Here is a 27,864-nt window from a genome sequence, read left to right as displayed (position 1 = left end):
TTGGGATAGATAAGATCAGAAGAAACTATATAACAAATCAATTTGTTGATTTGCTAGCCACACACACACACACACACACACATACAGAGAGACGAGTGTGTCCAAATGAGCTGGATAGTTGGATTCCACGGCAGAAGATCATTTAAAGGTTGTACACGATTTCACATAAAAACTTAAGATCAACAATATATAACATATGAGGACAAACTAACTAAAAGAAAAAACACCACATATACTTCATTATTTGTTGTTGGTGGACTGGGTGATGACCCTCCTAGCTCTTGCATTATAAAAAAAAATAAATAAATAATAATGGAACCTTAATTTAATTAAAAGAGGGAAATAGAAAGAAAAAAAAAGATGAAGGACCGACAAGAAAATGAATGGAGGAAGATACGAGAAGAATGGTTGGCACTGAAGTGGTGTGGATCGTATAGTAAGTTGGGTACGAAAAGAGTACGTACCCTTTCATCTGTACATTCAATTGCCCACATGCATATCTTCACTTCAGTACAGTTTACGACCATTTTTATATAAAACCAAAAAAAAAAAAAAAAAAGAGGATTTTGCTTTTAAGACATCTAAATTATTACTTATTTGTCGTCAAATTCTTCATATATATGTATGTCCCTACCTACCATTTCATCACATTACCTTTTATATTCGTTTTAGTTCCATTGAATTTTCTTGACGCGTATAACATAAATTATTTTCGAGTTTTTAACTTAATTGCACATCATTTTCAATTCTTTAAACCATTATTATAAATATTCACATTGGATTCACTAGTTTACCTTTTTTCGTTTTTTCCTAACTGTTGGGTTTATATATATATATATATATATATATATATAAATAAAACTACAAAGAAAGATATTGCTAATTTGATATCTTTATCGTAGTAAGTGTTATCTCATCAGCTTTATCTGAAAAAAATTGGTTTGTTGTTGGTTGTTCTTCTGTGACTATATATGTATGGGAAGTCATACGAAACCTGAAAGCCTGAAACCGCGTATTTTATTTACCCAGATACTTAAATAATATCCACAAGCTGGGCCAAACACAACCACGTACAGTGTCAGTGTTCACCGTACAATTGATCATTTAACCCATCTAAATGACTAGATCTCCTAAATATATATCTGGATCTGAGAGCTTTGGAGTTTATTTATAGAAGAATATATATATATATATATATACAACAATTACTGCAGCAAAGTCACACGTGACTGTAATTTTTTTTTTTTGATATTGCTAGCTAGTGATATTTTTTAATTTTCCATTTTTGTGACTGATTGTTGTATATACAAAAATGGGTTGATAATGTTTTGTCATAAAGCTTGAGAAAATATTATCTAGTTTTTAATATGGAGAATCAAATTCTAGTGTAGGTATTGACAAAAAAAAAACATTAAAAGTCTGATTGAAAAGGTCCAACCAATTTCTATAATAATCATTCATACAGTAACGACAAACCAACCATGTTATATATATACAAAATAAATTTTCAAAAATTGAGGAAAAAAATAAGTGAAATGAATACAAATGCATGTGCATGTGGATGAACCCAAATTTCTAGTGGATCGGTCGGCAATGGAACATGGCGTTGTGCTACTTGTGGGGTTTACACTTATTTATTATTGACTCTTCTGCCTTTTTTTTGTTCTCCTTTAATTTCATTTTACATTATCCAAAAATTTATTAAGAAAATTGTAGACATGAAATTATTTGATTTCTTGGTTTTTATTTATTTATTTATTTGTTTGAAGTTGTTAATGTGCTTTTTGCAGAGTAATTTTACTGTCTTAGAGTTATATACTGTATTTACCAGAACTGATTTGCCTACTTGTCATAGCTCAATAATTTGCTTTCATTATTGTTTGTAGCTCATCAATTCGTATCTCCCACAACCATTTAATGGCACCTTGGACGAAAAAAAAAAAAAAACAGATGTACAAGTAAATTAATTATCTTATTACATCTTGAAGTTTTCATATACCACTGTAGATTCTCGACTAGATCGAAGGGTATTAAATAACCCCAAAAGAATTTGAAGTGGATCTCTTAAGTATGTATACTTTGTGTGTTGTTGTTGTTGTTACGGTTACACTGTAAAAGACTTATAATAATAGCAAACAATATATGTATACATGAAGAAACACAAAGTAATCAAGAATCAATGGGATCAACAGGAAGTGAAGTTGCCCTTTTTAGACACTTTGGTACCAGTCTTCCTCCATACATCTTTTCCTTCACCTTATCTCCTTCCAACCCTGAAACCGAACCCACAAACAAGTCTTTCGGAGAGATCTCTGCCTCTTCTCCGGGTTCTGGCCACCGGGTTTTTAACTGCTCATCTTGAATATCTCTGAGTTCAATTTGGCATTTGGCTTTAAGCCATCTCAACTCTTGTTGGACCTGACTTTCGGTTTTCTCGTATACCTCATCGCAGTATTTAGATGGTATGAACGAGAACGATCCAGAACCCGATATGTGGTTTATTGCGTTACCTGCCTCGCATGAATACACGTTTTCGGGGTTTTCGTATACCTCTTCTTCCTCTTCTTCTTCAGAGTGGTTTTGGCCTGAATCTATTGAGCTTAGCTCACGGCTTTCCTGCTGTTGCTGCAGCTTCCAGAGCTCTCTAAGACGCACCTCGGTTTCTCTGATCGTGATCTCTTCAAACCGCCCATGAGTCTCACCGCACCCATTCCTGCAACACTGTATCACATTCGCACCAGGATTGGTCCTCAAGAAATCCATCACCGAGCCCATTGAGGTGCGGTTCGATACACAGTTGTTGCAAATGTTCGCGTTTGCTGCTGCTGCTGCTGCCGCAAGACATTCTTCGAATTCAGGGCCCGGTCTCCAACTGGGCACAAGAGAAGATATCTCACCGTCAATCATATTGGCGATTTTTGTGACTCCGTGATCATCCATATCTAGTTCCGCTACCATCTCAGTTGCAACGCTCAGTGCCGTGTCTGTCTCGATGTCAAATGGGAAGTAAATGTTTCGGACACGTCCTGCAACAAATGTTCCATCGACAAATTAAGAATGTTAGAGTCCTTTATGACCAGAAACCGAGGAACTCTCACAGGGAAACTTAAAAGATCCAATCTTTTGTACGCTTTAACCAAAGTTTATACTCTAGGACCAATAAGATCTGATCTTTAATACTTTAACTGAGATCCCTCGATTTATAGACTTTGGAACTTCGAAAATCACATTTTTTCACACTCTTGTTCATAGGTTATGAAACAAAGAAAGGACAAGTGTAATATAGTAAGGAAAATATATTACCTTCTTTGTCGGCAATCCTAAGACGCAAGAATAAGCCACCATCATCTCTTCTCTTCCCTTTGATGGTTATATCAACATTACCAGATCTCTTGTCTTCTTCTTGATCATCATCGTTACGACACTCAAAGAGCTCGATTCCATGAGTTTCTTCTGTCTCAGCTGGATTATACGCCCATCCGTTCTGATACTCGTTGGGGCTATTATAACCATTTGAGTACTGACGATTCAAAGAGCTACTATTTGATGGATAATTGTAGTAGTCAGGAAGATGATGCGGCTGCCTAACAAGTGGCCCGGCCGAATCATCCATATCAACTGATCTCAGATCAAATTCACCATCGTCTATTCGAAGAAAAGGGTCATCCAGTAACTCGCGAGCAGAGACTCTCAGCGATACGGTGGCCAAGCATTTCTCGATAAAACATTTAACTTCCGGGTCTTTCACCTTGTATAATGCATCCGGTTTCTTGCCCTGAAACCGAAATTTTAGCTCAAAAATCACAACCATTCAAAACAGAAAGAGATGAAGCTTTTTTATCTTTGTGTGTTTAGTAATCGGAGAGTCTCACCGACATAACTTTCTTGTAGATCTGAGCAGGGTGAGTACATTCGCTGTAAGGGTAATCAAACGTAACCATCTCCAAAATGCACATACCGAAGGAGTATATATCAACCAATTCGTTATACGCTTCTTCGTAAACTTCAGGTGCCATGAACTCAGGAGTCCCTAACAAAAGGTTAAACTTTCCACAATCAGAAACAAAGAAACTCAGCAGAAAAGCATACTGGATTTGATCTGGATTTGCATATATACCAACGCAGTGAGCAGCATGGGACTTTCTTAAAATGGCAGCGAGGCCAAGATCTCCAATCTTGACCTCTCCTTGATTCCCATTAACAAATATGTTGTCACATTTGAGATCCCTGTGGATCACAGGAGGATCATGGCTGTGAAGGTAATGCAAGCCTCTCAAGATCTGTCTACACCAATGCTTCATTGCTCTTATGTTAACTCTCTTATGCCTGAGTCTATACCTGAAATCCATCCATAATCATGTAAGAGCCAATGTATAAACTAATAGCAAAGAGAACACAGTTTCTTTGGAAGAGAATCTTACTGTCTCAAGGTGCCAGAAGTGAACAATTCAGTAACAAAATTGATGTTTCGATTGGCGGTATCCACCCAGGAGGTGTAGAATTTCATAATGTTCTTGTGTTTGAGAGTCTTGAGGAGATGAATCTCACAGTAAAGCCTCTCAAGATCCTCAGGGCTCTGTAGGAAATCGTAAAGCTTCACTTGGTTCCATGCTACTTCTATCCCTTCATATTCATCAAATGCTCTGTAACTACAAACAAATCAAAACAAAGAAAAGGTTTGATGTTTGTGAATGGCCAAAGAAGGTATTCGTTTTGCAGAATCTGAATTGGGTTGAAGTCAAAGCAATAAAGAGATCCAAAAAAAAGCAAAGTCGTTGTTGTAGGAAATTTCTGTTGTGGGGAAATGAATTAACCAAACCAGAAGTGATTCAAGTAGGCAGAAAACAAAAAAAAAGCTCAACCTTTTTCTTTCCCTCTTTTAAAGGACTCATTAAGATTCAATCATGAATCATCAAACACCCACACACACAAAAAAATCTCACAAAATTGAAAGGAAAAATCCTAGATTTTCTTATGATGGATCACAAATGGGTTTTGATTGGGGAGACAAAAAGTCTCAAACTTTATGAAGAAATAACAACATATTAGAGTTGAATCATCACCGGATCCAAGGTTGAAAATTTGGAGAGAAAACATTAGTTGAAAAGAAGAGAAGTAGTGAGAGATTTGATTCTTACACAGTCTTTGAAGCTCCTTTACCCAGAACTTCATTGTACTGCAAACACAAGAATGAAGTCAATAAAAAGATCAAACACAAAATAAATTGGAGATTTGATCAAGAGAAGATTGATTGGATAGGAAAACCTTACTCTTCCATATCTTCCAGTAGGATCAACTTCAACAAACTCAGAGTAATCTGGTTCAAGATAACTCAGATAGTTCATTATCTCTCTCTCTCTTTCTCTCTCTCAATTAGTAGGAACCAAAAAAAAGAAATCTCAATAGGAAAATAAGAATAAATATATAATGGATCTACCAAATAAAAAGAACTTCTCTCTTTTTTTAATAAATGGGTGGGTTTAGGTTTCTTCTTATAGCAATTTCTTCATAATCATCTTTAAGTTTCTCCTGACAAAAGGAGTTGAACAGAAAGATATGAAAACTCTCACTTCATGTAAGATAAAGAAGAGTATATGTATTTACGCTCATTATTACATTATATTAAATACTCTACAGAGAGAGCGATACGAGAGAAGGATGAGGATTTGAGGCTTTGAGCTTAGAAAGTTAGAAGACAGAGAAGCCAAAGCTTTTTCTTCAATAGTTCAATGGAACTTCTTTTTTTTTTTTTTGGGAGGGTTGGTTATTATTATTACAGGAGGGGGAGGAGTACAAGCACCTCGTGAGAGAAGACAAAGACGGTGTGCGTTTCTTGAGGGAACGGTGGTCCAAAAGGAGTGTTAAAAAAAAAATGATTAAAGAAATATCAACTCTTTATTTTTTATTTTTAGCCAATTCTTTTATATAACTCTTAAAAATATCTACGGATTATATATACTTTTATACGGTAACTAAATAGTGTTTTTTCTTGTTCTTTTGTGTGTGTAATTGTTAAATTAATATTAGGAATTATGGTTACTACTTTATGAAACATTTTTTGAACTAAGCTGATTAACATAAAAATACAAAAGAATTAGATTGGTTTATTGGAAATTAATCTGTGGAATTAACTAGTACTATTGTTCGGTGGAATATTTAATAATAGAATTGTTAAATGATACATTGATTGCTTGGTATGGGAATACTTGAAAATGTATGATTTAACTAATTTTAAATAATCATTCACATGTGACACTGTGAGAGAACAAAATTTGGTACTGTTGCTTTACCTTGTATTTTGGTTAGAGCACAGTAATTAATCCATCAGCCGACGGAATTATTTTCTATACAAAAAAAAAAGGTTTTAAAGTTTTAACCTACCAAAAATAATGAATTTCATCAAAACGACAATAAACAAAACTAAGGTTGGCATCTATGGATGTGATATGGTCTCAGCTATGTAAAGAAAAGAGAACGTTGCTCATGTACGTATCTCGGACTCGGAGTAGTGTTGGGGGATGCTCGTCTTCTTTCCCAAAACGTGTTTATTCCATTTGTGCGGTCTGCGAATTGTATATGCAAAATGGTTATACGTCACCATTTCAAAATGGTTATATGTTAATGTCACCATTTCAACACTAATCGTTATTTTAGTATTTTTGAAATTCATCATCATCATCATCATTGTTGTATCATGTATGGTTACGTTCATTGGTGGGGAATGGTATCCTAAATGCACTACGATTTTGACCATATCTTAGATTTATCAAACCGAATTTTGCTGACATGCTTTTTGTGGTGAGTTTTGTACCTTTTTTATTTTAAAATTAATTGAGAATATATAAATAAATTAAACTCATGTTCCATCTGTATTTTTATTTTAGGTATATATTCACTTATTTCACATGATTTTTTTAAAAAATTATTTAGTTATTGTTTTTCTTGACTAATCTCAATTATGAATCTATTGTATGATCAACAATACAATAACTAGACCACCGTATAAAGGAGAAATATAAGTTTATTATAATTTTTTGTTCATCGCATCGCACGTACTGTTACCACGTTTCTTAAATTACTAACATACATGCGTACGTAAAAATTAACTTCGACCAAAACTTATACATATATGGTTAGACATACATATATAATAAACTAAAATTCATTACTTCAATAATATATAAAAAGTCTCCATTACAATAGCGCTGTAACCTAAGCTATGCAACATGCAACTTATACGTACATTCTTAACGACTAGTCCACTTCTCCCATCAAAACTAACAATGCTATATAACCAACTAAAGTTTCTTCTTTTTTTTTTTTCTGGTTACAAATAACTAACTTATGTTAAACCAATACTTAGAGAGGAAAGCTCATGGAAATTAAATATGAAACACTCAAAATTAATATGAAAAACCTAAAGATGGGTTAGAGACGACAGCGAGACCATACATTAGCATGTCGACTGGATGTTCCAATGGGAGGCAACAAAGGTTAGTTTGGCCACGTGTTTTTAAGTTGCTCGTACGTGTTATCTTGACCATACATCATTTCAATTTACTCGACAGTTCAGCCATTTTACAAATCATATATATATAGTACAAGTGAATAGTAATCATGTGCTATATGACTTTACTCGATTTTAAAACAAAAATATATACTATTTCTGAACTAACTAGGAATTATTACGAACACACAGCAAAAAGGTGACAGTATAAAAAATATAGATAATTTTCGTGAAATGAAAAGATATGATGGGGCCAAATTAATATTCAGAAGAAGAACACACATGTGCATGTGGGTGAATACAAAGACATGCACGATCACCAGACCAACATTATCAATGGGATTTTAGAGGATAAGATCCCCCAGTTTTTGCAAAGTAAAGATTTTATATAAGATCTTTCCTTTGCAAAAACCGGGGATCTTAACCTCTAATATCCCACCAATAATGTTGCCCTCATAGCCTTTTAAATGAGAAGAAAAGAAATTAGAAAAGCAAAAAATATAAAAGACTTGGTTGTGATAACGAATATATCAGACCAACCACAAATCTTATCCATTTGGCCTTTTCCTCACACCATTTTTAACTTTTATCATATATAAACCTTTTTTCTTTTTTTTTGATTTTATATGATCAAATTTTCTTCTTTCATTTCGTTAGGTATAAAAATACACTAATTAACAATTACAAGTAGATAATAATTATTGAATTGTTTGACTATACTTTTGCTGCCTGGTGATTCCGTGGTTGCCCGTACGGAAAAATATATCGAGTAAGGTAAATCCCAAAAGCAATCACAACACCTAACCTCAATTAATTTACTACTTCTAGTCTACTAAAACAAAATTAGCTTTTTAATTTCTTCTCTTTTTTTTGTGTGTGTGTGTTTGTTAAGAAACTGACAATATTTGCGTCGTTGTCACTTAAATAATGATGGATCCAACTACATCTGTCTGAATAGTGTAAAAGATTAGCTGACAAAATTATAATATAACTAATTAGTGCTGTGATTAGTATTATTGATATTTGATAGGATATGCTTGGAGGACATAATTAGTACGATAGGTGGCGCGCGATATGAATTGATATAATAACACATCAATTCCATTATTACCGAAACAAATATTCTGATTAATAGTAATAATCATACTACACTATTACTATTGAGTATTTTTTTTTTTCTTTGTTTATTTATTGGTTACGGATATTTTGTTTATTGGATTTCTTTGTTCTTCTACCATTTTGAGTTGTTTTTCCCCTCTATACAAACAATAAAAAAACAAAAAAAAACGTAAGAAAAAACTTCAGGTATATATAAAAAAAAAAAATGTCAAATCTAAAATGGTCAAGTCTCAAGTGAATAAAATAACTAATAGGACATCTAGAAGCAAGCACCTGGGATCAAAATTCAAAATTAATACTATTTGTCTATTTCAGTGTCATTTAATAATCTTTCTAAATTACATGAATTTATATATTTATGATAAACTGAGAAAGCATTAAAGCAAGCACTGAGTCGTCACTCAATGGTAAAGAAAACAACCCATTGCTACAAAACTATAAATAAAGCCACATAAGTATGTAAATATGTAATAACTAGATTAAACCCAAAACGTGATCGATTTACGTTTTATTTGTTCGGCTCGGCTTCGGACGACGGTTTGGTTTGTCCGAATAAATTGGGCCTTGTAAGCCCAGTACAAATTTGAGCCCGTACCGTGTAAAATTGCATGCTTTTTCTTTTTGTGGGTGATTCGAATTCTCTTTTGTTCTATGTGTCATTCTCGGGTAATGAATGTTTACAGTATTTCATATTTTAGATTAGGAACAAAACGAAAAAGAACAAAAAAAGAACATCGTGGGGTGGATGATGGATGTGGAAAAAAGAAACATCAAGGACACTGATGGACACAGTAACAATCCTTTAAGCTAGGGATAGAAGTGCACATGCCGGTAGCCATGAGCCAGCCATGCGTGTTATCCGCAATACACCGTTTAGCGCAGACGTCGTCGTTGCATGGTTTCATCGGTAATGCGTATCCACACCATTTCCCCGTTGGCACTGGTACTACTGGTATCTTCCCTCCATCCCCTTTTCTCATCTCTGTTATTTTAATTTCCAATTTTTAATCCAAAACAAAACAACGTACGTAACTTAGCAAGTTAGTAACATCATCAATCAAACATGCACTAGCTAGTTCTGTCCACTATACGTGTATAATAACGAAAGGATTGATTCATTTTACCGGCACAGAAGAAGACGAGCACAAGAAGAAACGCGACCAAAAATCTCTTCATTGTTTTTTCTTTTGTATGTTGTTTTTTTCTCTGTCGTAGATTATTTTTTTTACTGTTGATGTTGAATATTGAAGTGAGAAACACAACAATGACTTATATATTATCAAGTTATCACACATGATCTAATGTACGGTCGGTTCTAACAATAACCGGTTGACCATGAGTTACCAAAAAAAAAAAAAGGATTAAATTCTTTTGACCATTTATTTGCTATTATGATTTATTTCCAAAGTTGATTTGGCAAATCTGGCAAGTCAATTTACCATTTCTATATGATATCGGAGTCTCGAATAATATATCAGAAAATATATTTCTCCCAAAATATGGAAATCAATCGTTGACTTTAAGGGAAAACTAGATTACATATGATACCTACAATAAGAAAAAATATATATTTTCTCCCACAATCGAATCAAAAATGAAATCTGTCATAAGACTTAGTAATGAATACAATCACGGACATGACACAATAACTCCAGACTAATAAGATAGAGAGATTATTGAGAGATAAAATCGATCAATTGGTCTTCTGGTTTTCTTTACGTTTCATTCAGTAGCGAGATAAAAGAAGACGTACTTTAGTGGGTTGCTTCTAACTTCTAAGTATTGAAAGCGATATATTATCATGGAGGATTTTGACTTTCCGATTTGTATATTAAAAATGAATCTCCAGTGTTGTGAAGATTTACCTTCTCGGATCAAGAAGCTTCTACGAAAAGTGGAAGGAGTTTACGCCATTACCATAGACCCTGTGAAGGGTCTTGTTTTCGTCTCTGGCACAGCACAGCCTTCACTTCTTATCAAAACCGTCGGAAAAATAGGTCAAACTCCCCAACTTTACGCCTACGAGAGTGATCCAACCAAGGCTAAGACCCGATTCCGTTCATTGCTTCAACGTTACGCCACCAACAAGGGCCACGACGAACCAACCTCTGCACCCGCCTCTACCACCACCACCACTACCACCACCAATACACTAGAAACTTGTCCAGCAGGAGGCGAAAATTTTAGAGGTTTTGGGTATGCGGGACCACCGACGATGATGCAGATGCCTCTCTTTACCTTGCCGCCAAGGATGGGACCACCGGGATGGTTAGCACCAGCTTCAAAACCGAGGTTGATGGTGAAGTACGAGGAGCCTAAGGTGATGACGAGGAAGCCCCCTGCGCCTTATCCCTTTGATTACTACGAGAACTTGGGTTTTCCAGCATCCGACTCTCTTTTCACCTATTTAAGCGATGATAACCCTCAACCTTGCACTATCATGTGACCAAGGCTGCCTTAATCATCCTTTTTAAAATCGCAGAGGGTTTTGACATGCTTATTCCTTACTTACGTGTGACAATACCTTTTTCTTTGTTTCATACATCGTACGTTCCTATTCACTCTATTACAATTTAAGTCTTACAGACTTTGACTAGGTATTTTATTATATCAGTTTATGTACTATGTACTAAGAATTGGTAGACATTATTATATGGACCATGGCCAAGTTGATGAATCTTAGTGCTTTTACTCTCAACCACTGGAGGGAAAAGAGTTAACGGTGAATATCTGCCCAACTGCTTCAAGCGCAGAGACATTCCAGCTCTCGACATGCCTCACGATCTTGTACAAAAACAGTCTCTCGATCAGTCATATGACAGAAAGACGGTAATAATCTTATGATTGAAAGAGGGGAAAGTTTCAGTCTCTTCTTACTTTGAAGTCTCTATCCAGATCATAGACCGTTTTCCCGTTTATTGATATCAATGGTCTCCAAGGAAGTTTCAGGTAAGTCCTGAATATAGTTCAAGAAATACACATTAAGATGGCGCACAAGTCTCACACTTTCTCAATGTATACGTATGTACAGTTCATCAGAATACCTTAGCTTCCATGTCGCTAGTATATAGTTTCTTTCAGACAACTCACTCTGTAATTATGGGAACAAATACACTTTGAGTCTATAAACCATCTGGGACTAGGAGGATCTAACAAATGTTATACCTTCTCCATATGTTGCAGTTCTATGGATGCATCTTCGAGGAACGGAACCAGTAATCTCAAGTTGCGTTCATACAACTCTGTACCTGCAAATACGAAAAAAACCCCAAAAGAGATTACTTTTATTCCCACATCAAGATTCAGGATCAGATAGCTGATCTGATCACATCAATCTACTAGCTTCACAAAAAAAAAAAACAGAGAGCATGAAGATCACATTGAGATAGACCTATCCTTAAGTACTGTAATTCCTCACCCTGGAAGCTGATAGTCGGGTCCTCGAAGATGCAATCATCCGAGTAAATTTCAGAAGTAAAGATACCTGTTTCCAGTTTCAGAAATTGTCAACAAAAGCTTAGAGTTAAACAGTTAGTGTATGAGCTCAGCTTGTGCTATGTTGAATCAATGCAAATCACAGAAACAATTTCAATTCAAAGTTCACAAACCCTTAAGAAAAGCCAATCAGATTGAAGTGACGAAGAACAACAGATAGTCATATACCTGTGACGAAATAGGCATTTCCATAATCTGATCTCAAAACCCCCATCACATCGTCAACATCTCGAGCAATAGTCTCATACTTTGATCTGTAGCCATCAGATCAAACATGAAGTGACCATTACGAACAGAGGAGAGTAAGGAACCCTAATTGAAAGCTTCTGAGATTACCTATCCTTATTTGTAGGGATGGATGACGAAGACGAAGTGACTGAGAACAGCCGGAGCAATTCAGTGACTCCACCAACTGCCCACTTTAAAACAGCCGGCGCTTTCTTCTCCGGCGAACCAGAGAAGCATCGTGACCGATGATGAACACTTCTCTGCATAACCGATAATCCAACAATTGATACACAACAAAAGTAAGCTAAGGATTCACAAATCGCCATAGATGACTCACCCTCAAGGTCGATGACGGGCTAATAGATATCTGCCAAGCTACTCCCGCCATTTCCACCTAGCCGAGTGAGTACAATTGTCGTCGCCGGCAACTTTTAACACCCCCTCATATTTCTAATCAAATTATCTTTGTGGATTTAGAATTTGTACCTTAGAATTTAGAAAACAAAAACAAATGTACCCTAAACTTTGATTTATTAATTTAAAGTACCTCACCCATAGCTTTTGAAATTTGAGGGTTTTTGTATTTAAATAACTTTAGGGGTGCAGTTAGAAGACAAATACAACTTATGTCTCTCTCTTTTAATATTTTTCGAATTTCCAGTTCTAAGATAATCTTGAAAATCTTCTAGACAGACACTGGTTCAGAGTGGTTATGATTTCGAAGTTCTGCAAAGATGGCCGGAGATACTACTTCCACCACCGTTCTCCCGTTGAAAATCATCGCCGGAGCTGACGACTTTGGAGCGAGCCTCAAGGACGCGATGGTATCCCACCTCCGTTCTCTCGGCATACACGTGGAGGATACCGGCGTTTCTTCTTACTACTCCGCCGGATCTGAAGTCGGCCGCCGCGTGTCCGCTTCATCTTCGTCCGAAGTTCGCGGCTTGGTATGCTGCGGTACCGGCGTCGGAGTCGCGATGTTCGCCAACAAGTTCCCGGGAGTGTATGCCGCCACGTGTCTCTCAGTCGAAGACGCCGTGAACGCTAGGTCGATCAGCAAATTGCAACGTCCTCGCATTATCCGGCATGAAGATCTCAACAAAAACTGCCGTGGAAATCTTCGACGCTTGGATCAAAACTCCGTTCAAGTCCCCCTGTCCTGCATCCGGATCCGAGCCATGGAGCTCATAGATCTCTTCCTTCCTCGACAATTCTCTCTCTGAGATGGCTCATATCGGAATATCAACCGTCGGCAATTCAACTACCAAAAAGATTGATGAAACAACCGCGGCATGCGCGATTTGTTGCTTGGCTAAGAACAGAGAGTTCACTCCAGTGGACATCATGCCTGGAGGCTCGATGAAGATCATGAGGGAGACGCCGACGTCGGCGATTGTAAGGTTCAAAGCGGCAAGTGTAGAACCAGCGCATCACCACACATTCGGCCATGACCTTGTAGTCATCAAGGGGAAGAAGACTGTGTGGAATCTAAGCAAGAAGGAGAGAGTTGATCTTGTTGACGGCGATTACCTATTCACTCCGGCAGGTGACGTTCACCGAGTCAAGTATCACGAAGACACTGAGTTCTTTATCACTTGGGATGGCCATTGGGATATTTTCCTTGACGAAGACCTCGAAACTGCAAAGAAAACCATCGAAGAAGAAGCTTCAATGTGAATTCTTCATTGCGTAAAACTTTCCAATGCTGCAATGTTTGGTTTACTTTTCAGGAATCGATAAGTAAGTAAGAATCTTTGCTTCTATTATTTTTCAATGTGTAACCTTGTCTTTTCTCTTTGTTTCGAATGTTGTAACTTGTAAGCTTTGAGGATAAATCTTCTGAAGTACTTTGTAAGAATGTTTGATTTCAAAAGATTGTGTCTTCATAACACAAATGCTTCTCTTATGAACACTATATAAAGAAGGGTTTCTTCTACATATGTTTCTTCTTCATGTACCCACAGTGTCTCAAATCTTCATCAATTAGCCATGGGAACTAGTTTCCAACATTTTCCATCATTAGACAAAACTTAGCTCATCAGCAACTGCAGTTGCAGAGGACGAAAGCTTCTTGTTTAGCTCTGCTAGTTCTTCACCGGCGTCACAGATGTATGACGAGGCTTGTCTTCCTGATAATGTCGCTCCTTCCATACTATCTATGTAATCCTGCAACAAGTCCAGCAGCAAAATTCTAATTGATTTTTCGGATTTCTCAGAAGACTCTGGAGGCAGATCTTTCTTTGCATTTGTGACTATAGTGGATCTGCCAAACAATTAATTGTTAAATGTAAAAGTTACCTGTTTTGTGTATGAACCTGCAAGGAAGAAATTCTTTATGGGCGTCTTCTGATCGGGTCTGAATGGATCTTTTCCAGGTGCTTCACGGTACAGAGACTGAGCTATTTTTACAACTGATGACCAGGTGACTTCTAGGCTCCGTGACGATGGAAACAACTCAGTGACCTGAATAAAGATCTGAGATTTACAAGAAACCAACTTGACAAAAAATGTCTAGAGTTTGGAGTATTCAACCATGCTCTTTACCTGCATCGCTACTTTCTCTATGATCTTATCGTTCGGCATTCGCATGTACGGATCTCCCGGTGTTAGAACGCACCTGTGAAACAGAGTTCAGTTTCAAGACACTGAGAGATCTGCAGGCTATGTGGTAGACAAACAAAAAAAGGTTATTCTTTCTTACTGAAGCAAAGTGCCTTGTCCTTCGATATAATAATCTGCAGGCGAAGCAAGTGCAAGATCCGCAAAGCACGAGAAATCAGCATCAGGAGTGTAGAGAAGGTTATCTATACCAACAGCTCGTTTCAACTGCCTGTAATTTTCAGCAACACAAAACGAAGACTTAAAACCCACACATAATCAATCCATCATCATCATCTCACAACATATGATACTAGAAAACAAACCTGGCAAGTTCAATGTCTTGTAACTCTGTGACCCAACCATTGTATCTGAGCTGTACAGTAACAACAGGTACTCCTTCGAGTTCATATATATCGTTGAAAAACCGAGTTTCCCTCCATTCTTTTGGAAGTAACCTTTTGATTCCCGGCACATCACATGCAGCAACATACACGTCAGCTTTCACAATCTTCTTGTTCGTAGCCTAAAAAACAAACAATAAAAAGTCATCAACTTTCATATCAAAGTTTCAAGCTTTTTCTCTACCCAAAAGCATCAAAATTTCAGTCCTCTAAACATCCTATGCCTAGAGCTAAATGTAACCTTAGATATTGCTAGTCCAGTGACATAAGTTTCTCCATCTGCTGATTTATCATAAAGTATCTCCCTGCAACCCCACCGCAAATGGATTCTGTTTGAAGGCAAGATTATAAAAACCTGATCAGCTAATGAGATAATAAATGCAAGAATCAGTTATTGTAGATAATAACAGGCACACACCTGCCGCCTCTATCTGTGATATATTGTTTAATAGGACCACTCAAGTAAACATCAGGCGAGCCCTTGAGCATACGCAACAACGAAGCTTCTGTTTTGGTAGCGAATAATGAAAATATGGTAAGCATGCATCGTGCACTCATGTTATCGCAGTCTATGAAACCGAGTGCGTAAGCAACAGGATCCCACATTCTCTGGATGCTTGCTCGTGTCCCACCTTTTGACATGAACCAATCCGAGAAACTTATCTGCAAAAAGTATCTCAGAAAATTTAGAGGACAAAAATAGTGGTAGAAATGAGAAGAAAGAGGTTATCTATCATTCTTTACGCTGTCAAGATTGCGAATGTCTCTCATTGCTCCGTCAGGGTCAACAAGAGCTTTAACAACCGGGCTCAATGCAAGAGCCAGTGAATTCCTTAGTTTATCATAGGGCTGTTCGGTCAAAAGAAGAAGCGGTTAATAAGCTCTATATTGGTAATAGAGTAAGAAATTCTTAATCTTTTGCTATAAAGTTCGAGAAAACTGTTGGAAAAGTGCATTGACATGAATCCATAGATTCAGATGTCTCTGGAGAAATCAATCTAAAAGTTAAGGTTATACCTTGAGTTGATTTGTGACCAAAAATGCGCGAATACCATGAATTGGAGCTCCAACAGGAAACCGAAAATCAAGCTCTACAAATTAGATGCACATCTCAGTACTACGATAAAATCACAGAGGCAATCATAACAAGAGAAACTAAACCATACCTCCAATTGTGCCGTCTTTGTTTATAAATGTATGAGTATGGTCTTTGACAAGAAGGTTTTTTTCAGCACCCACCTACATTCCAAAAAAAAAACCTTACATGAGAATGAGTCTCAACCATCAGGCAAACTCGAGCGGAAGCTTTGGAAAACCAAAACCTTTTTCATCAAGCGGAAGAGATTGTTGTAGCATCCAAAGAAAACATGAAGTCCCATTTCGATATGGTTCCCACGTCTATCTACAAAAGAACCCACCTTGCCACCAATGAATGTCCTAGAATCATATATATCCACCTGAAACAATAACAAAGATTACTCTTATATGTAATTAAATCAAAGGAAAACAGCTAAGGAGAGGAGTAAACACCTCATGACCCTGATCCAAAAGCTCTACAGCAGTTGACATGCCAGCAAGTCCAGCACCTATGATAGCTACTTTCAGCTTCGGTCCCTTGTACGGTACAGGCTCTGGAGGAAATAGCCCTTTTGGAGCTGTATTTATATCGAGTCCACTTAAACGGTAAGAGAATTACAATAATCCAGAACAGCATCATCATCAGAAGAAACTTGTCCTAACAACATGAAACCTCAAAGAAAACCCTGAGTTCCAGCGAGTTTTCAGATGTCATTTGATTACTTAAACTCAACCACTAGTAACTCCCATGGATATAAAACTACAATGATTATATAAACAAAAGAGAATCTTGGACTGACTGTAAAAGTCTTGACCTAACTCACCATTTCTAACACTGTTAATTTGCCTTGAGCATAGAGAAGCCACAGGATCCTATCATCTAAGCCTTCAGAGTTCAGAATTCAGAATTCATCTTATATGATAAGAAATCTCATAAAATTTAATAGATTGGATGAGAATTGAAACTCAACATCTTCAAAATTGGGGTGGTTCGTGGCATAAAGCTAAGCCCTTAAATCCAAATACATGTTAATTTCTCAAGCCAGTAAAGATTCAATTTTGTTTGGTTGGTTTGTTTGGATGATTACCGTTAACACTCATGTCGGAAACATCGGTGTCGAGTGAAGAACAAACGTGAAACCTCCGAGACTTCAATGGGGGAACGGAGAGAAAGCCAGTAACCGGAGTTGCAGCGAAAACGATTGAAGAAGCCATGGCCAATCAACTCAGATAAGAGCAAATGATTTATTCACAAGAACAAAAAGAAAAAAAAAAGGGAGAGTTTTTTTTTGTTTTTTGTTTATTTTTTTCTTAAATAAAAGAGGAAGAACGAACAAGTAAATCTACTACTACTTATGAGTTAAAATGAGCGATGAACAAACTTTGTTTGCGATGATGTATGTATGTATGTTGCTTTCTTTCTCTCCGCATAAACTCTTGTGGTTACTGGTGTAACAACAACTGTGTTCAGTGGGATTTAACTTTTTTTTTTTTTTTATGTTGTACTTGTATAATCTAAACGTATCAGTATCGAATTAAAATATAATCCTAAAACTCAATCAAATTTTAATTTTTTTAATTTTTTGACCACCGAATCAAATTTTAAATTTATTAAAAGAAAATTAGGTGAAGAAGTGCATTTAGATAACCAGAGTCGATAATGGGCTGGTCAATTTAATAAGATTGAGGCCCAAAAATATTTGGTCAGCGTTCTCTTTGATATTCCCTCAATTCTTATTGGCAACATATCCACTAATTTATGTTTGGTTTTATATATAAAAAAAAATAATGAAATATAACCCTATCATGAAGAACGGAAACCCAATAGGGAATGTCTTTCATGAAAAAAAAAAACAATAACCAAACTAATTGCTGTTTTCTTTTCTAAGACTCTACTTAACTCCATTTATGTTCTTATAGCTGTTTTCTTTTCTAAGACTCTACTTAACTCCATTTATGTTCTTATTGCTGTTTTCTTTTCCTTTTTTTGGTTTGGATTGAGAAGATGTCCATAGCTCCGAGTAAGGTTATTGACTTGTGTCAAAAGAAGAAACAAACTGAAAGTAGGTAAGGAGACGGATTATTAAATTTTAAAACCAAAATAAAAACAAATAACGTCAACAACGATAATATTAATTACGAAAATGAAACCACAATGAAATAAAATAAAACAACAGACGGCAAGAAAAACTAATAATGTTAAACTGGGACCGAAGATTAATACAGGCTGGTCCAAATCTAAAAAAAGATTTGAAGCGTAATGGAAAACCATATTTGATAATGCATTATCACTTGAAGACTTTTTGCAGAAGCAGAAGCATTGCCACACAAAACTAAAAACAAAATGAATAATACTAATATCACAGAGCATGAAATAAATAATAATAATCAATTTGGTAATCGTCGTTTTACCAAGTCGATTAAAAAAAAGTTGATAGATAGAAACAAATGGTAAAAAAAAAAAGAAGCCCATTTAATTTGGTAAATGTATGGCTTTTATTAGTTTACGATATATTGAGGAGTCATATATGCTTCAGCTGCATCACCAACCTATTTGGTTGACAATCGAATCAAAAGGTCGAATGGATTGATTGATTATTATCATTATCGTACTAAAATATTAATTCATATGAATCTCTAATCTCTGTGTCTGAACCACCCAACCTCAAAATGAAAAGAAGAAAGCCCAGTCGGGAGGGTAGAATAACAGCGACAGTATGGGCTCTCTCAGTTGTGGCCATATTAATTGCATGCCTGCTTATCATGGTATACCCACACGTGTTTACCATTTCTTCCAGGCTTGCACATACCCCAAATTTAATTTATGTAACAAGTAAGATTAGTGAGACAAAAGTATAACACTTTTTCTTTTTTAGTTATAACTTCTCAAGGTATTTTCGTCTCCACAGTAACATGAATTCGAAACCAAGGTTGTTGACCCTTTTAATTAATATTTGAGATAAGTTTATATAAAAAAAAATGAATAGATAAGTTTTTGTTGTCTGAAATTTATTATTCTCACAGTCGTTTTCATTGGAATTAAAATTCGTATTTGGTACTAATTTGTCACATACACAAAAAAAAAAAAAAAGAATCGGGTAACTATTTTAACGTTTTGAAAGAAGAAGAAAAATGACTAAAGACAGTGAAAACGAACAAAGTATCCTGTTTTGTCTGTATCTGTCTTTATTTTGACTACAATAAGCATACACACATTCCCCTCTATTTTGGCGAATTTGGCTTGCTTCATTTTATTTTCTCTCTCCCTCCCGGAGTCTCAGGCTTTTTTTCTTCATTCTCTCCTTGGGTTTGATGGAAACTGGATCGATTTGGTAAAACCCAGATCAAATCTTGTTGACATTTTCCTAATATCAATGCTTTTTTATTTTTGAGATTGGGGTTTCTCTTTTTTTTTTTTTTATCATGAAACTCTTCACTTTCAGGTCTATTCTATAACACTTCTTTTTTTTTTTTTTGTTCTTAAATGAAAATTTCGCTACTAATCTGAAGTTGAATTCGCCGACTTTGATTTGGTCAGCGTTCCGTAGTTTAGGACACAAGGTGTTTGTTGAAATTCCGTAGAGAGAGACAGAGGCTGGAAAATTGGTGAATTCTGTAAAGAAAAATGAGAGATTTTCCATCTTGCTCTGGTGAAAATGGCGTTCAGATTGCGGATTCTTCGTCTTTGAGCGCCGGGAGAAATGCTCAGAACTTGGTCATTTGTATCTACCGTTGCCGCATCCGAGGTAGGACTTGCTTGATCACTGTCTCCTGGACTAAGAATCTTATGGGTCAGTGTGTTACCGTCGGAGTTGATGATTCTTGCAACCGAAGTCTGTGTAAAGTCGAGATTAAGCCCTGGCTCTTTACCAAACGAAAAGGTTCTAAGAATCTTGAGGCCTATTCCTGTAACATTGATGTCTTCTGGGATCTCTCCTCCGCTAAATTCGGATCCAGCCCTGAACCTCTAGGTGGCTTCTATGTTGGCGTTGTTGTGGACAAAGAAATGGCTCTTCTTCTTGGTGATATGAGGAAAGAAGCTTTCAAGAAGACGAGTGCTGCACCTTCTTCATCATCATTAGGTGCTGTCTTTATTGCTAAGAAAGAGCATGTCTTTGGCAAGAGATCCTTTGCAACTAAAGCTCAGTTTTCGGATGATGGCAAAACACATGATCTTCTCATCGAATGTGACACCACTCTGAGTGATCCTTGCCTCATTCTTCGTGTCGATGGGAAGACCTTGATGCAGGTGAATCGGCTTCACTGGAAGTTCCGTGGCAACGATACTATTATCGTCAATAGGCTCTCCGTTGAAGTTCTCTGGGATGTCCACAGTTGGTTCTTTGGGTTGCCATCAACAGCAGGAAATGCCGTATTTATGTTCAGGACTACTCAATCAGTTGAAAAGACCTGGTCTTTCACACAGGTCCCTGCGAGCTCGAAATCTCAAAGTTTTGGCTTTTCATTGATCCTGTACGCTTGGAAGAACGAGTAGAGGAGAAGAGTTTTGAGAGTTCTTTTCTTTTACTCCATTGCTAACTAAAGGTTAAAATGGAACTGTGATTCTTGCCAATTTGTTTTATCATATGATGGATCAATGGGTTTCAATTATATATTCCCGTAAAATGTTGGAAACCGGATCAGTCAAGAAGAACTCTTATTCTTCGTAGATATCAGTTTCGTATGTCAAAGTTACTACGTGATACCTGTAAAGACTCTTGTTCAAAGCCGATTGCTTTGTTACCTGTATCAAGAAATCAACTGTCTAGATACTCTGTTTTCTTTTCCAGGTGCAGAATGTTTCATTGTTTACTCACTAGCATGGATACTGCTAACTACATTACGGCTTTCCTTGGCTTATGGTCTTTCTTCTTTTATGATTTCCCGCTGCTCGTTTGTGGACAAAACAGATCATTATGCCCTGAGCTGAAGTTAGTAGTTAGTAACTCTTAAGATGGCTAGCAACATGTACTTTGCATCATTCTAGCAACATAGATCGTTCATGCTGCATCATTTTAATAAGCATGTGTATCTTCCTTGGAGATATTCCATGTCTTTGGTTTTGTTTCTCCCCATACCTTCTCAGACATTGTATATGGCACTTTTGTTATCATCCAGCTGTTTGCAGGTACAAAGAGTGTTTAATCAAGAATTCTAGATAGAAATGGGTTTGTACTTGAAGATTCTTGAATTGTAAATAAGTGAGTCATGGTTCTTAAAGTTTTCACATCATAGTTATTTGCTTGTTTTGGTCTATCCTTTAGCCATCCAGGACAGCTGAAATTTTCAGTTTATAAGGGCATTTATCTTGTATTTTTATTGGTGTTGGTAGAGTTTTCCACTTGGTTCAAACAAAAGTAATCATAGTTGTTCCTGTTCATAAGAAAAACTGTCTGAATAAAATGTCTGGAGTCTTCTGTCCAATAATGTATTAGAAAACTTCTCCTTGAAGATGTTCTTGTAACATCAGCCCGTGACCATGAGAGGGTTTGCAAAGTCTCTAATGATTCAAAAAAAGTGTACGACTGAGCACTCTTGCTTGAAAGAACATCAAAGTCCTCTTGGATTGTCAAGTCAGAGAAAAATCTTTTAGAGCAAGCCAAGTTACTTTATACGTCAATTCAAACTTTTAGATTTGGATATCTCAATGGGTGGTTGGGGGGACCTGAACACAAAACTGTATACAGTTTAATGAAGAATCTCTGAAACAGCTTGCCGTCTGTTTGATCTCTCGTTTTATAATATATTAATTTAGGCTCTTTTTGTATGAGGGAATCTTGAAAAGGTTAATGGGAAAGGGGGAAGACATACATATAGATGGGTCCTTTGTAATGCTTCCTATGGCTACAACAAAATTTCTTTTGGGTCTATGTGGAATCATCACATGTTTGCCTTTCTGTCTGTTTCTGTAATAATAATGCCAACTAGATTTTACCCCGTGGTACACCACGGGGCTAGTAGCTTATGCATATCTGCTATATAAAACCTTAGCTGTTATAGTTTATATATACGTACGGTATATATATATATATATATTTTTTTTTTTTGTCGTCATACGTACGGTATATAAAAAGTTTGTTTAGACAATTTTATTTTTATTTATTTTAAAGGTTTATCATATATTTGTATTTATTTTAAAGGTTTAGTATATATTTTTAGTATATTCTAAGTATTATGTTGTATGATAGTACATGTAAATGTTGTATGATAGTACATGTAAATGTGTGTTTATCATTACATGGTTTTTTGGAAATAGTATATGAAATTAATAGAGATGGTTTAATGATAGTTTGCAGTTATAGTGGGTAATAATATTTGTAGATTAATGGAATATTGTGTAAGAAATGATGTGAATTTACACTTTCCAAATAGGCTTAGTAGAAGTGTGCAGTTGTAGCTCACGATTTTTGCTTAGCAAACTTAATGAGCCCCACCTAATGTGTCTTTGTTTTACTGTATCTAATAGCAAAACGTACATTTAATCGTTGCCGATCTACCAGGTCATCAAATTTTTCTTTCTTGTTGAACAAAATATTTTGTCCAAAATATAGAAGATTTGATTTTTTTTTAATCCACACTCGTTACCATGACAACTCGATTCTTCCAATTTGCCGACAGACTTCATATCGCCTTTGAAGATTATGTTGATTTCGAACTGGTCCGCTAAGATTCAGTTTTGTGCGCTCCCTTCAAATTATTTGAAATTTACAAATCCAGAAACCGTCTACACCACGATTCTTCATTCCGATTGCGGATCTAATTGAAAGGGTAAGCGATTGATGTTTCCAATTACTCATATGCGATTCCACTTCAGCAATTTCTGGTAAATAACCTGTAGAACTCTTTCCAAATCTAGAATCTACCATGTCGTACACCACATGATTTTTTTTGTTTTTTTATTTGTTTATATATATCATTTTATAATTTTGTATTATAAATAGAGTTTCTTTAAACAAAAAATTGAGTTCTTTGAGTTTTAATATAGGTTTTACAGTGTTATATATATGTGTATATATATATATTGGTATTTTGCAATAACTAATAGTATGTGTTATTGGATGCATGTGGGTCTATCTTATAAATAAGTGTAAAATATCATATCACACGATGATTTACCCGTGTTGTAAAACTAGATTAAAATATTTTAAATTTTGGTTCAAACCCATCCCACCAATATAACTCTGTCCACTGATTTTTTATATTTTATAAGATTGATGTTTATAATATTTTTAGTTTTTTAAAAAAATATTAAAATTATTATATTTAGTGTGATTAAATAATACACCGCAAAACAATTAATTTAATAAAATTTTATTATAAAAGTCGTAGTATATAATTCTGGTTTGATTTTGTTAGATAAATATGAAATTTGCATAATTTTAATGTAATGTTTTTTTTGTTCAAAATGTAATGTTTTAATATGATACCCTTCTTATAATTAAAATGGTCAAGGAAAGTGGAAGCCAATTATTAACAATTGTCTGGATATACATTTTGTATAACACCAAGTTATGAAATGCATAAGAGTGATTTAGTATAAAAATTTTTTTAAGGAAATATGATAGAAGAGAAATAATAATGTAAAGGTTAACAAAAAAAAAAGAAATTCAAATAAAACAGGAGAAATGATAGTTCTGTACTTAGAAAATGTTTTTTTTTCATTTTCCGAATGGACTTCTAATTTGTTTGGGCCCTAGTCTTTGTTTACTTTTCATTTTGTTGTTTGCTTTTCATTTTTTCTTTGATTTAACAAATATGAAACGAACAAAAATAAAAATAAAACACCAACACTTTGTTCAGCAAAAAAAAAACTTGTCGATCCTTTTCAGTTCTCTTCCTCATTATATATATATATTTTTTTTGGGGCAAACCAGTTCTCTTCCTCCTCTAAGCTAGAATTTTCATTCTGTGATTATACATGCATACTCTACAATCTAGAATTAACAAATAGAGGTTATAATTTGTCTGAGTAATTGCCGAATTGGAAGCTTAATTTCGAAGTAGAAAAGAGAGTTCCCAATACACAGGTATCTTCTTGTCAACTCTAACGATGACAGCTTCTTCCACAATTGACTTCAACAATCATCAGTCTCTACTCTTTAATTACATCATATGATGCAAAAGCCTGATTCTTTATTCTTCTAACCCCCTAAATCTAGTGTTTAGGGTATTTGCGAATTGAGATTTGTTAATACCAAATTTGAAACCTCGAAACCTCAATTCGTCTGGGAATTTCAGAGGCCCATCATATTTTCTTTGCACTGTAATCGTCAACGTCTCATCTCAATTCTATCTCTATGTCTGAATTTTCTTCCCCTTTGTCTAAGTCAGATCTTTCAATACGCATTTGATTTTCGTTATTGAATTTTGCGAATTATGCTTTTTTTTTTTTGTGTATGTGCACATAAACGTCCTATATCCCCATACCACTTGTATTACTGATTTAGTCATAGTTTATGAGATTCAGTTCTTAATCAGGGATATCTTCATCTGTTATTTCATTGATCTATTATGTTGGACATGGTTCTTAACACTCTTGTAAAGTAATGCTTTGTGCATATCTTTCTTTTTACTTTGTGCAATGTTTTTAGTAAAACTACTAACATTTTTTTTGTTTTTGTTATAACTTGTAAAATGTTTGTTATCAGGATTATAACAATTCATAAAGGAAAGTCTTCTTCTAAGTCCAAATCGCTTTGGGAGTCGTTACACAGGTAAGAAACTTCAAATCTTCTCCACTTTCATCAAATAATGTAGCTTATGAGATCGAATAGTGTTTTTCTTTTTTCTCAACTACTATATACTTCATAGATTTAGCTTATGCTTTCTGCCAATTTTCCTTTATATTAATAAACATAAACATTAGAACTTGAGAATGAGAGTTGCTTAATAAACATTAGAACTGAAAATGAAAGTTAACCAAAAGATCCTTTATACAAACTATAATAGCCATTAAAAAGAATCTTATATTGTCTCATTGCAAAGATAGATTAAAACAGAAATTTAAATCCAACAGCCATATCAGCTTCTATATTAAATCAAGCTTCTTCAGCCTTATGTCATCTTCTTGATAGTCTTTTTCTTTTGAGTCTGTAAATTAAAATCAAGGGACTAATTATTATAGTTTAATTTAATTAGAGATACGAATAAGCAGAACCTTTTCGTCTAGATGCTTACATTATTGTAACATGAGCCAGACATGACCCTGACAATGCTTCTGGATCTTGGATCTTGTTTCTGTTATAACTTGTAAAATGTTTGTTATCAGACTATACAACTGGTGCTATCAAAGAGAGAGAGATAAGGACATAACAAAAATGGAGAGCAGAGAAGGAACATAGGCTACCATGAAGCCCCATTTATCTGACAAACATCTATAATTTTTGGACTAAAATCTTTCTACGGTACCTGATTTCTTGTCTTCTTTTCTCAATATACTCCAAGATTTGGATACTCATTCATCTCTGCAATCTCCTTCATCTTCTCAACAATATGATGTCTCGTAAGTAATCCTTCAGGATTTGTTTCATTTAAAATATGTTGTTATGAGAAACAATACATAAATATATGTAAATGGGATAATTTTGATATAGAACTTATGTCTCAAGATTTATACAGATGGGAACTCACAAAGGTAGCTACGAAGGAAGCCATTCTGGTATGTTACCAAATCGTTTATTGATTTGTGTTCTTCTTCTGCTGTATTTTGTTGTCTTCAGAGTGCTGTCAACATAAAATTTGGTAAAAAAAAAAAAATCTTCGGTAAGAGTTTTTAGAAGGTGTGTCGCGTCTTCGGTTACTCTTACAATGATCAATATTGTATAAGAATAATACACATGATCTGTATGTGGACTAACCTTGTCATCAGATACAATCAACTCCAAGGTCTCACCAGACATGCTCGTGTACTGTCGCCAAGAGCGAAGGACTTTCACCTGGATTCTCCAAGCGGTTTTGTAAGGACGGACGTCCCTTAGGTAAGCGAATGATGCAGCCATAATCGGTGTTGTAGTTGCTTATGATTTGAAGAGATGTAGTCGACTGTGGTTAACTTTGGTAGTGTATCAGACGGATATATATAGTAGATGGTGCGTAGGCTAGGGCTTTCGTCTCTATAGAAGTGCGACTTGAGGAGCAAGTTTATTAGTTTACCTACGTATGGAAAGATTAATTATATAAAACAGAAAGTTACAGTCAATCACAATATATGCGCAGCATATACACCGCAATATTATGCGTCGTATTCAAAGTTGATTATGTGATTAGTTGAAAGAGTAAATGATATTTCTTAATATAGATAAATGATATAATTGTCATCTGTTATGCTTTAATTTATGTATTCAATGCAGATGGAAGTTGATCAGGGGAGTAATGTAAGGGTGGACAAACTATTACCAATCGTAATGATATTAGTTTCCTTATTCAGGTTTCCATTTATATTATGAGATTGTGATTCGATAACATTTATGCAAATTAGTACCGTTTAATATAAATGTGATATTTAACCGGTTATTTTGAGGAGCAGCACATTAAAAAACCGATCATTCTCACTATATTTTGATAAGGCTAGTCCAAAACCACGAAAATTTTATGTTGGATACTAAATACGTATTCTTGATTATATTAAAATAGACACCATTTTACAGAAAATGTTATAATATAATTATTCCAAAATTGGGAGCACTATAATGTAACAGATATCGTTCACACACATTCGTACATTCGAGGTCCACATATTATAATACTTTGACAATATATTAAACATTTTTAGTTCATGAATCCGCTCGATACAGAATTACGTTTGCAACATAAGCTTTTTATCGAACACATTAATCATATGCCAACGGGGTAAAACAATAATATTACTGACACCAACATAAGCTATCGCAAGCCCAATAGCATTTTGTTTTTATATCAATTGATCATGAACATATGAGATGGGCCAAATAGAACCGTGAGAATCTATCTTATTTATTATGAATTATGGACGTGTGTTATTAGGCTAGTATCCATATTTTTTAATCGGGTCTGATTTCAAAAAAACTAAACCGACCCGCAATGGTTATTTTCTTTTTTATCCTTAATGAAATAGATGTGTATAGTCAATCGTGAAGGACATTTTTTGTAAACAAAATTTTAGGAAAAGGTGGTCAAAAAAAGTGTTGCAAAAATAATAAGATAGATGAGGCAATGACAATACAGCAGCATCAGTCTCCTAGACCATGCCATCTCGACCCTACTTCTCCAGCAAACCGGTTCGGACCAATTTTATTTAGTTGTTCCTTTTAAAAAATAAATTGGCCCAATAAAAGAAGCATATTGCATTTCTTATCAGGCCTTTAAAGTCTTAAATTTAAACCCAATGGGCCCTTTAAAGTCTGATTTTACGTTTTACATTTTTTTATATTTGGTTAATCAGGGAGAAACCAAAGCAGA

The 27,864-nt window shown here is 35.3% G+C and overlaps 7 protein-coding genes and 1 long non-coding RNA gene across 14 annotated transcripts; 4 read left to right on the top strand and 4 right to left on the bottom strand.

Annotated features, from left to right (window-relative positions):
* Positions 1-2,016: 2,016 nt before the first annotated feature.
* On the bottom strand, positions 2,017-5,772 carry LOC17892946 (serine/threonine-protein kinase WNK1). Of its 2 annotated transcripts, none has more exons than XM_023785672.1 (7): positions 5,617-5,772; positions 5,271-5,529; positions 5,139-5,176; positions 4,422-4,649; positions 3,873-4,338; positions 3,304-3,775; positions 2,017-3,026 (listed from the first exon to the last, which is right to left on the bottom strand). In XM_023785672.1, exons 2-7 carry the CDS (start codon positions 5,343-5,345, stop codon positions 2,170-2,172), a joined length of 2,136 nt encoding a protein of 711 aa, XP_023641440.1. In that variant the 5' UTR covers positions 5,346-5,529; positions 5,617-5,772; the 3' UTR covers positions 2,017-2,169. The 2 variants fall into 2 exon arrangements, with proteins under 2 accessions (XP_023641440.1, XP_023641441.1); XM_023785673.1 differs by having other exon boundaries at positions 3,873-4,030; positions 4,118-4,338; positions 5,271-5,771.
* Positions 5,773-9,396: 3,624 nt separating this feature from the next.
* LOC17891995 (putative defensin-like protein 317) lies at positions 9,397-9,802 on the bottom strand. The gene is made up of 2 exons (XM_006299242.1): positions 9,751-9,802; positions 9,397-9,608 (listed from the first exon to the last, which is right to left on the bottom strand). Exons 1-2 carry the CDS (start codon positions 9,800-9,802, stop codon positions 9,397-9,399), a joined length of 264 nt encoding a protein of 87 aa, XP_006299304.1.
* Positions 9,803-10,427: 625 nt separating this feature from the next.
* On the top strand, positions 10,428-11,090 carry LOC17891970 (heavy metal-associated isoprenylated plant protein 42). The gene has a single exon (XM_006298473.2). The coding sequence runs from the start codon at positions 10,428-10,430 to the stop codon at positions 11,070-11,072; it is 645 nt and encodes a 214-aa protein (XP_006298535.1). The 3' UTR covers positions 11,073-11,090.
* Positions 11,091-11,112: 22 nt separating this feature from the next.
* On the bottom strand, positions 11,113-12,814 carry LOC17892340. Of its 3 annotated transcripts, none has more exons than XM_023785451.1 (8): positions 12,687-12,814; positions 12,458-12,609; positions 12,290-12,375; positions 12,006-12,110; positions 11,792-11,874; positions 11,671-11,717; positions 11,504-11,582; positions 11,113-11,410 (listed from the first exon to the last, which is right to left on the bottom strand). In XM_023785451.1, the coding sequence occupies exons 1-8, from the start codon at positions 12,735-12,737 to the stop codon at positions 11,321-11,323; spliced, it is 693 nt and encodes a 230-aa protein (XP_023641219.1). In that variant the 5' UTR covers positions 12,738-12,814; the 3' UTR covers positions 11,113-11,320. The 3 variants fall into 3 exon arrangements, with proteins under 3 accessions (XP_023641219.1, XP_023641220.1, XP_006298523.1); XM_023785452.1 differs by having other exon boundaries at positions 12,018-12,110; positions 12,687-12,810; XM_006298461.2 differs by having other exon boundaries at positions 12,045-12,110; positions 12,687-12,805.
* Positions 12,815-12,894: 80 nt separating this feature from the next.
* LOC17891703 (DNA damage-repair/toleration protein DRT102) lies at positions 12,895-14,287 on the top strand. The gene is given in 2 exon segments (XM_023785450.1): positions 12,895-13,407; positions 13,409-14,287. Coding segments are annotated over 2 exon segments (942 nt in total). The 5' UTR covers positions 12,895-13,083; the 3' UTR covers positions 14,027-14,287.
* Positions 14,195-17,807, bottom strand: LOC17893635 (zeta-carotene desaturase, chloroplastic/chromoplastic). The gene is made up of 13 exons (XM_006297281.2): positions 17,517-17,807; positions 16,882-17,006; positions 16,674-16,808; positions 16,518-16,590; positions 16,369-16,442; positions 16,096-16,200; positions 15,770-16,014; positions 15,593-15,680; positions 15,274-15,473; positions 15,051-15,179; positions 14,894-14,966; positions 14,648-14,812; positions 14,195-14,515 (listed from the first exon to the last, which is right to left on the bottom strand). Exons 1-13 carry the CDS (start codon positions 17,641-17,643, stop codon positions 14,369-14,371), a joined length of 1,686 nt encoding a protein of 561 aa, XP_006297343.1. The 5' UTR covers positions 17,644-17,807; the 3' UTR covers positions 14,195-14,368.
* Positions 17,808-19,688: 1,881 nt separating this feature from the next.
* On the top strand, positions 19,689-21,189 carry LOC17893218. Its single transcript, XM_006298182.2, has one exon. It carries the CDS (start codon positions 20,054-20,056, stop codon positions 20,921-20,923), a length of 870 nt encoding a protein of 289 aa, XP_006298244.1. The 5' UTR covers positions 19,689-20,053; the 3' UTR covers positions 20,924-21,189.
* Positions 21,190-24,215: 3,026 nt separating this feature from the next.
* Positions 24,216-26,940, top strand: LOC111831568. 4 transcript variants are annotated; one of them, XR_002834654.1, is made up of 5 exons: positions 24,216-24,455; positions 25,077-25,142; positions 25,697-25,930; positions 26,047-26,405; positions 26,778-26,940. It is a non-coding gene; the product is annotated as an uncharacterized LOC111831568 (long non-coding RNA). The 4 variants fall into 4 exon arrangements; XR_002834653.1 differs by lacking the exon at positions 26,778-26,940 and having other exon boundaries at positions 24,220-24,455; positions 26,047-26,086; positions 26,297-26,730; XR_002834652.1 differs by lacking the exon at positions 26,778-26,940 and having other exon boundaries at positions 24,220-24,455; positions 26,037-26,730.
* Positions 26,941-27,864: the final 924 nt, after the last annotated feature.

Source organism: Capsella rubella, unplaced genomic scaffold, assembly GCF_000375325.1.
Source record: "Capsella rubella cultivar Monte Gargano unplaced genomic scaffold, Caprub1_0 scaffold_3, whole genome shotgun sequence".
In the NCBI taxonomy this organism is placed as follows: domain Eukaryota; kingdom Viridiplantae; phylum Streptophyta; class Magnoliopsida; order Brassicales; family Brassicaceae; genus Capsella; species Capsella rubella.
The sequence above is the reverse complement of the archived record's forward strand: the minus strand, read 5'-3'. Positions and strand labels throughout refer to the sequence as shown.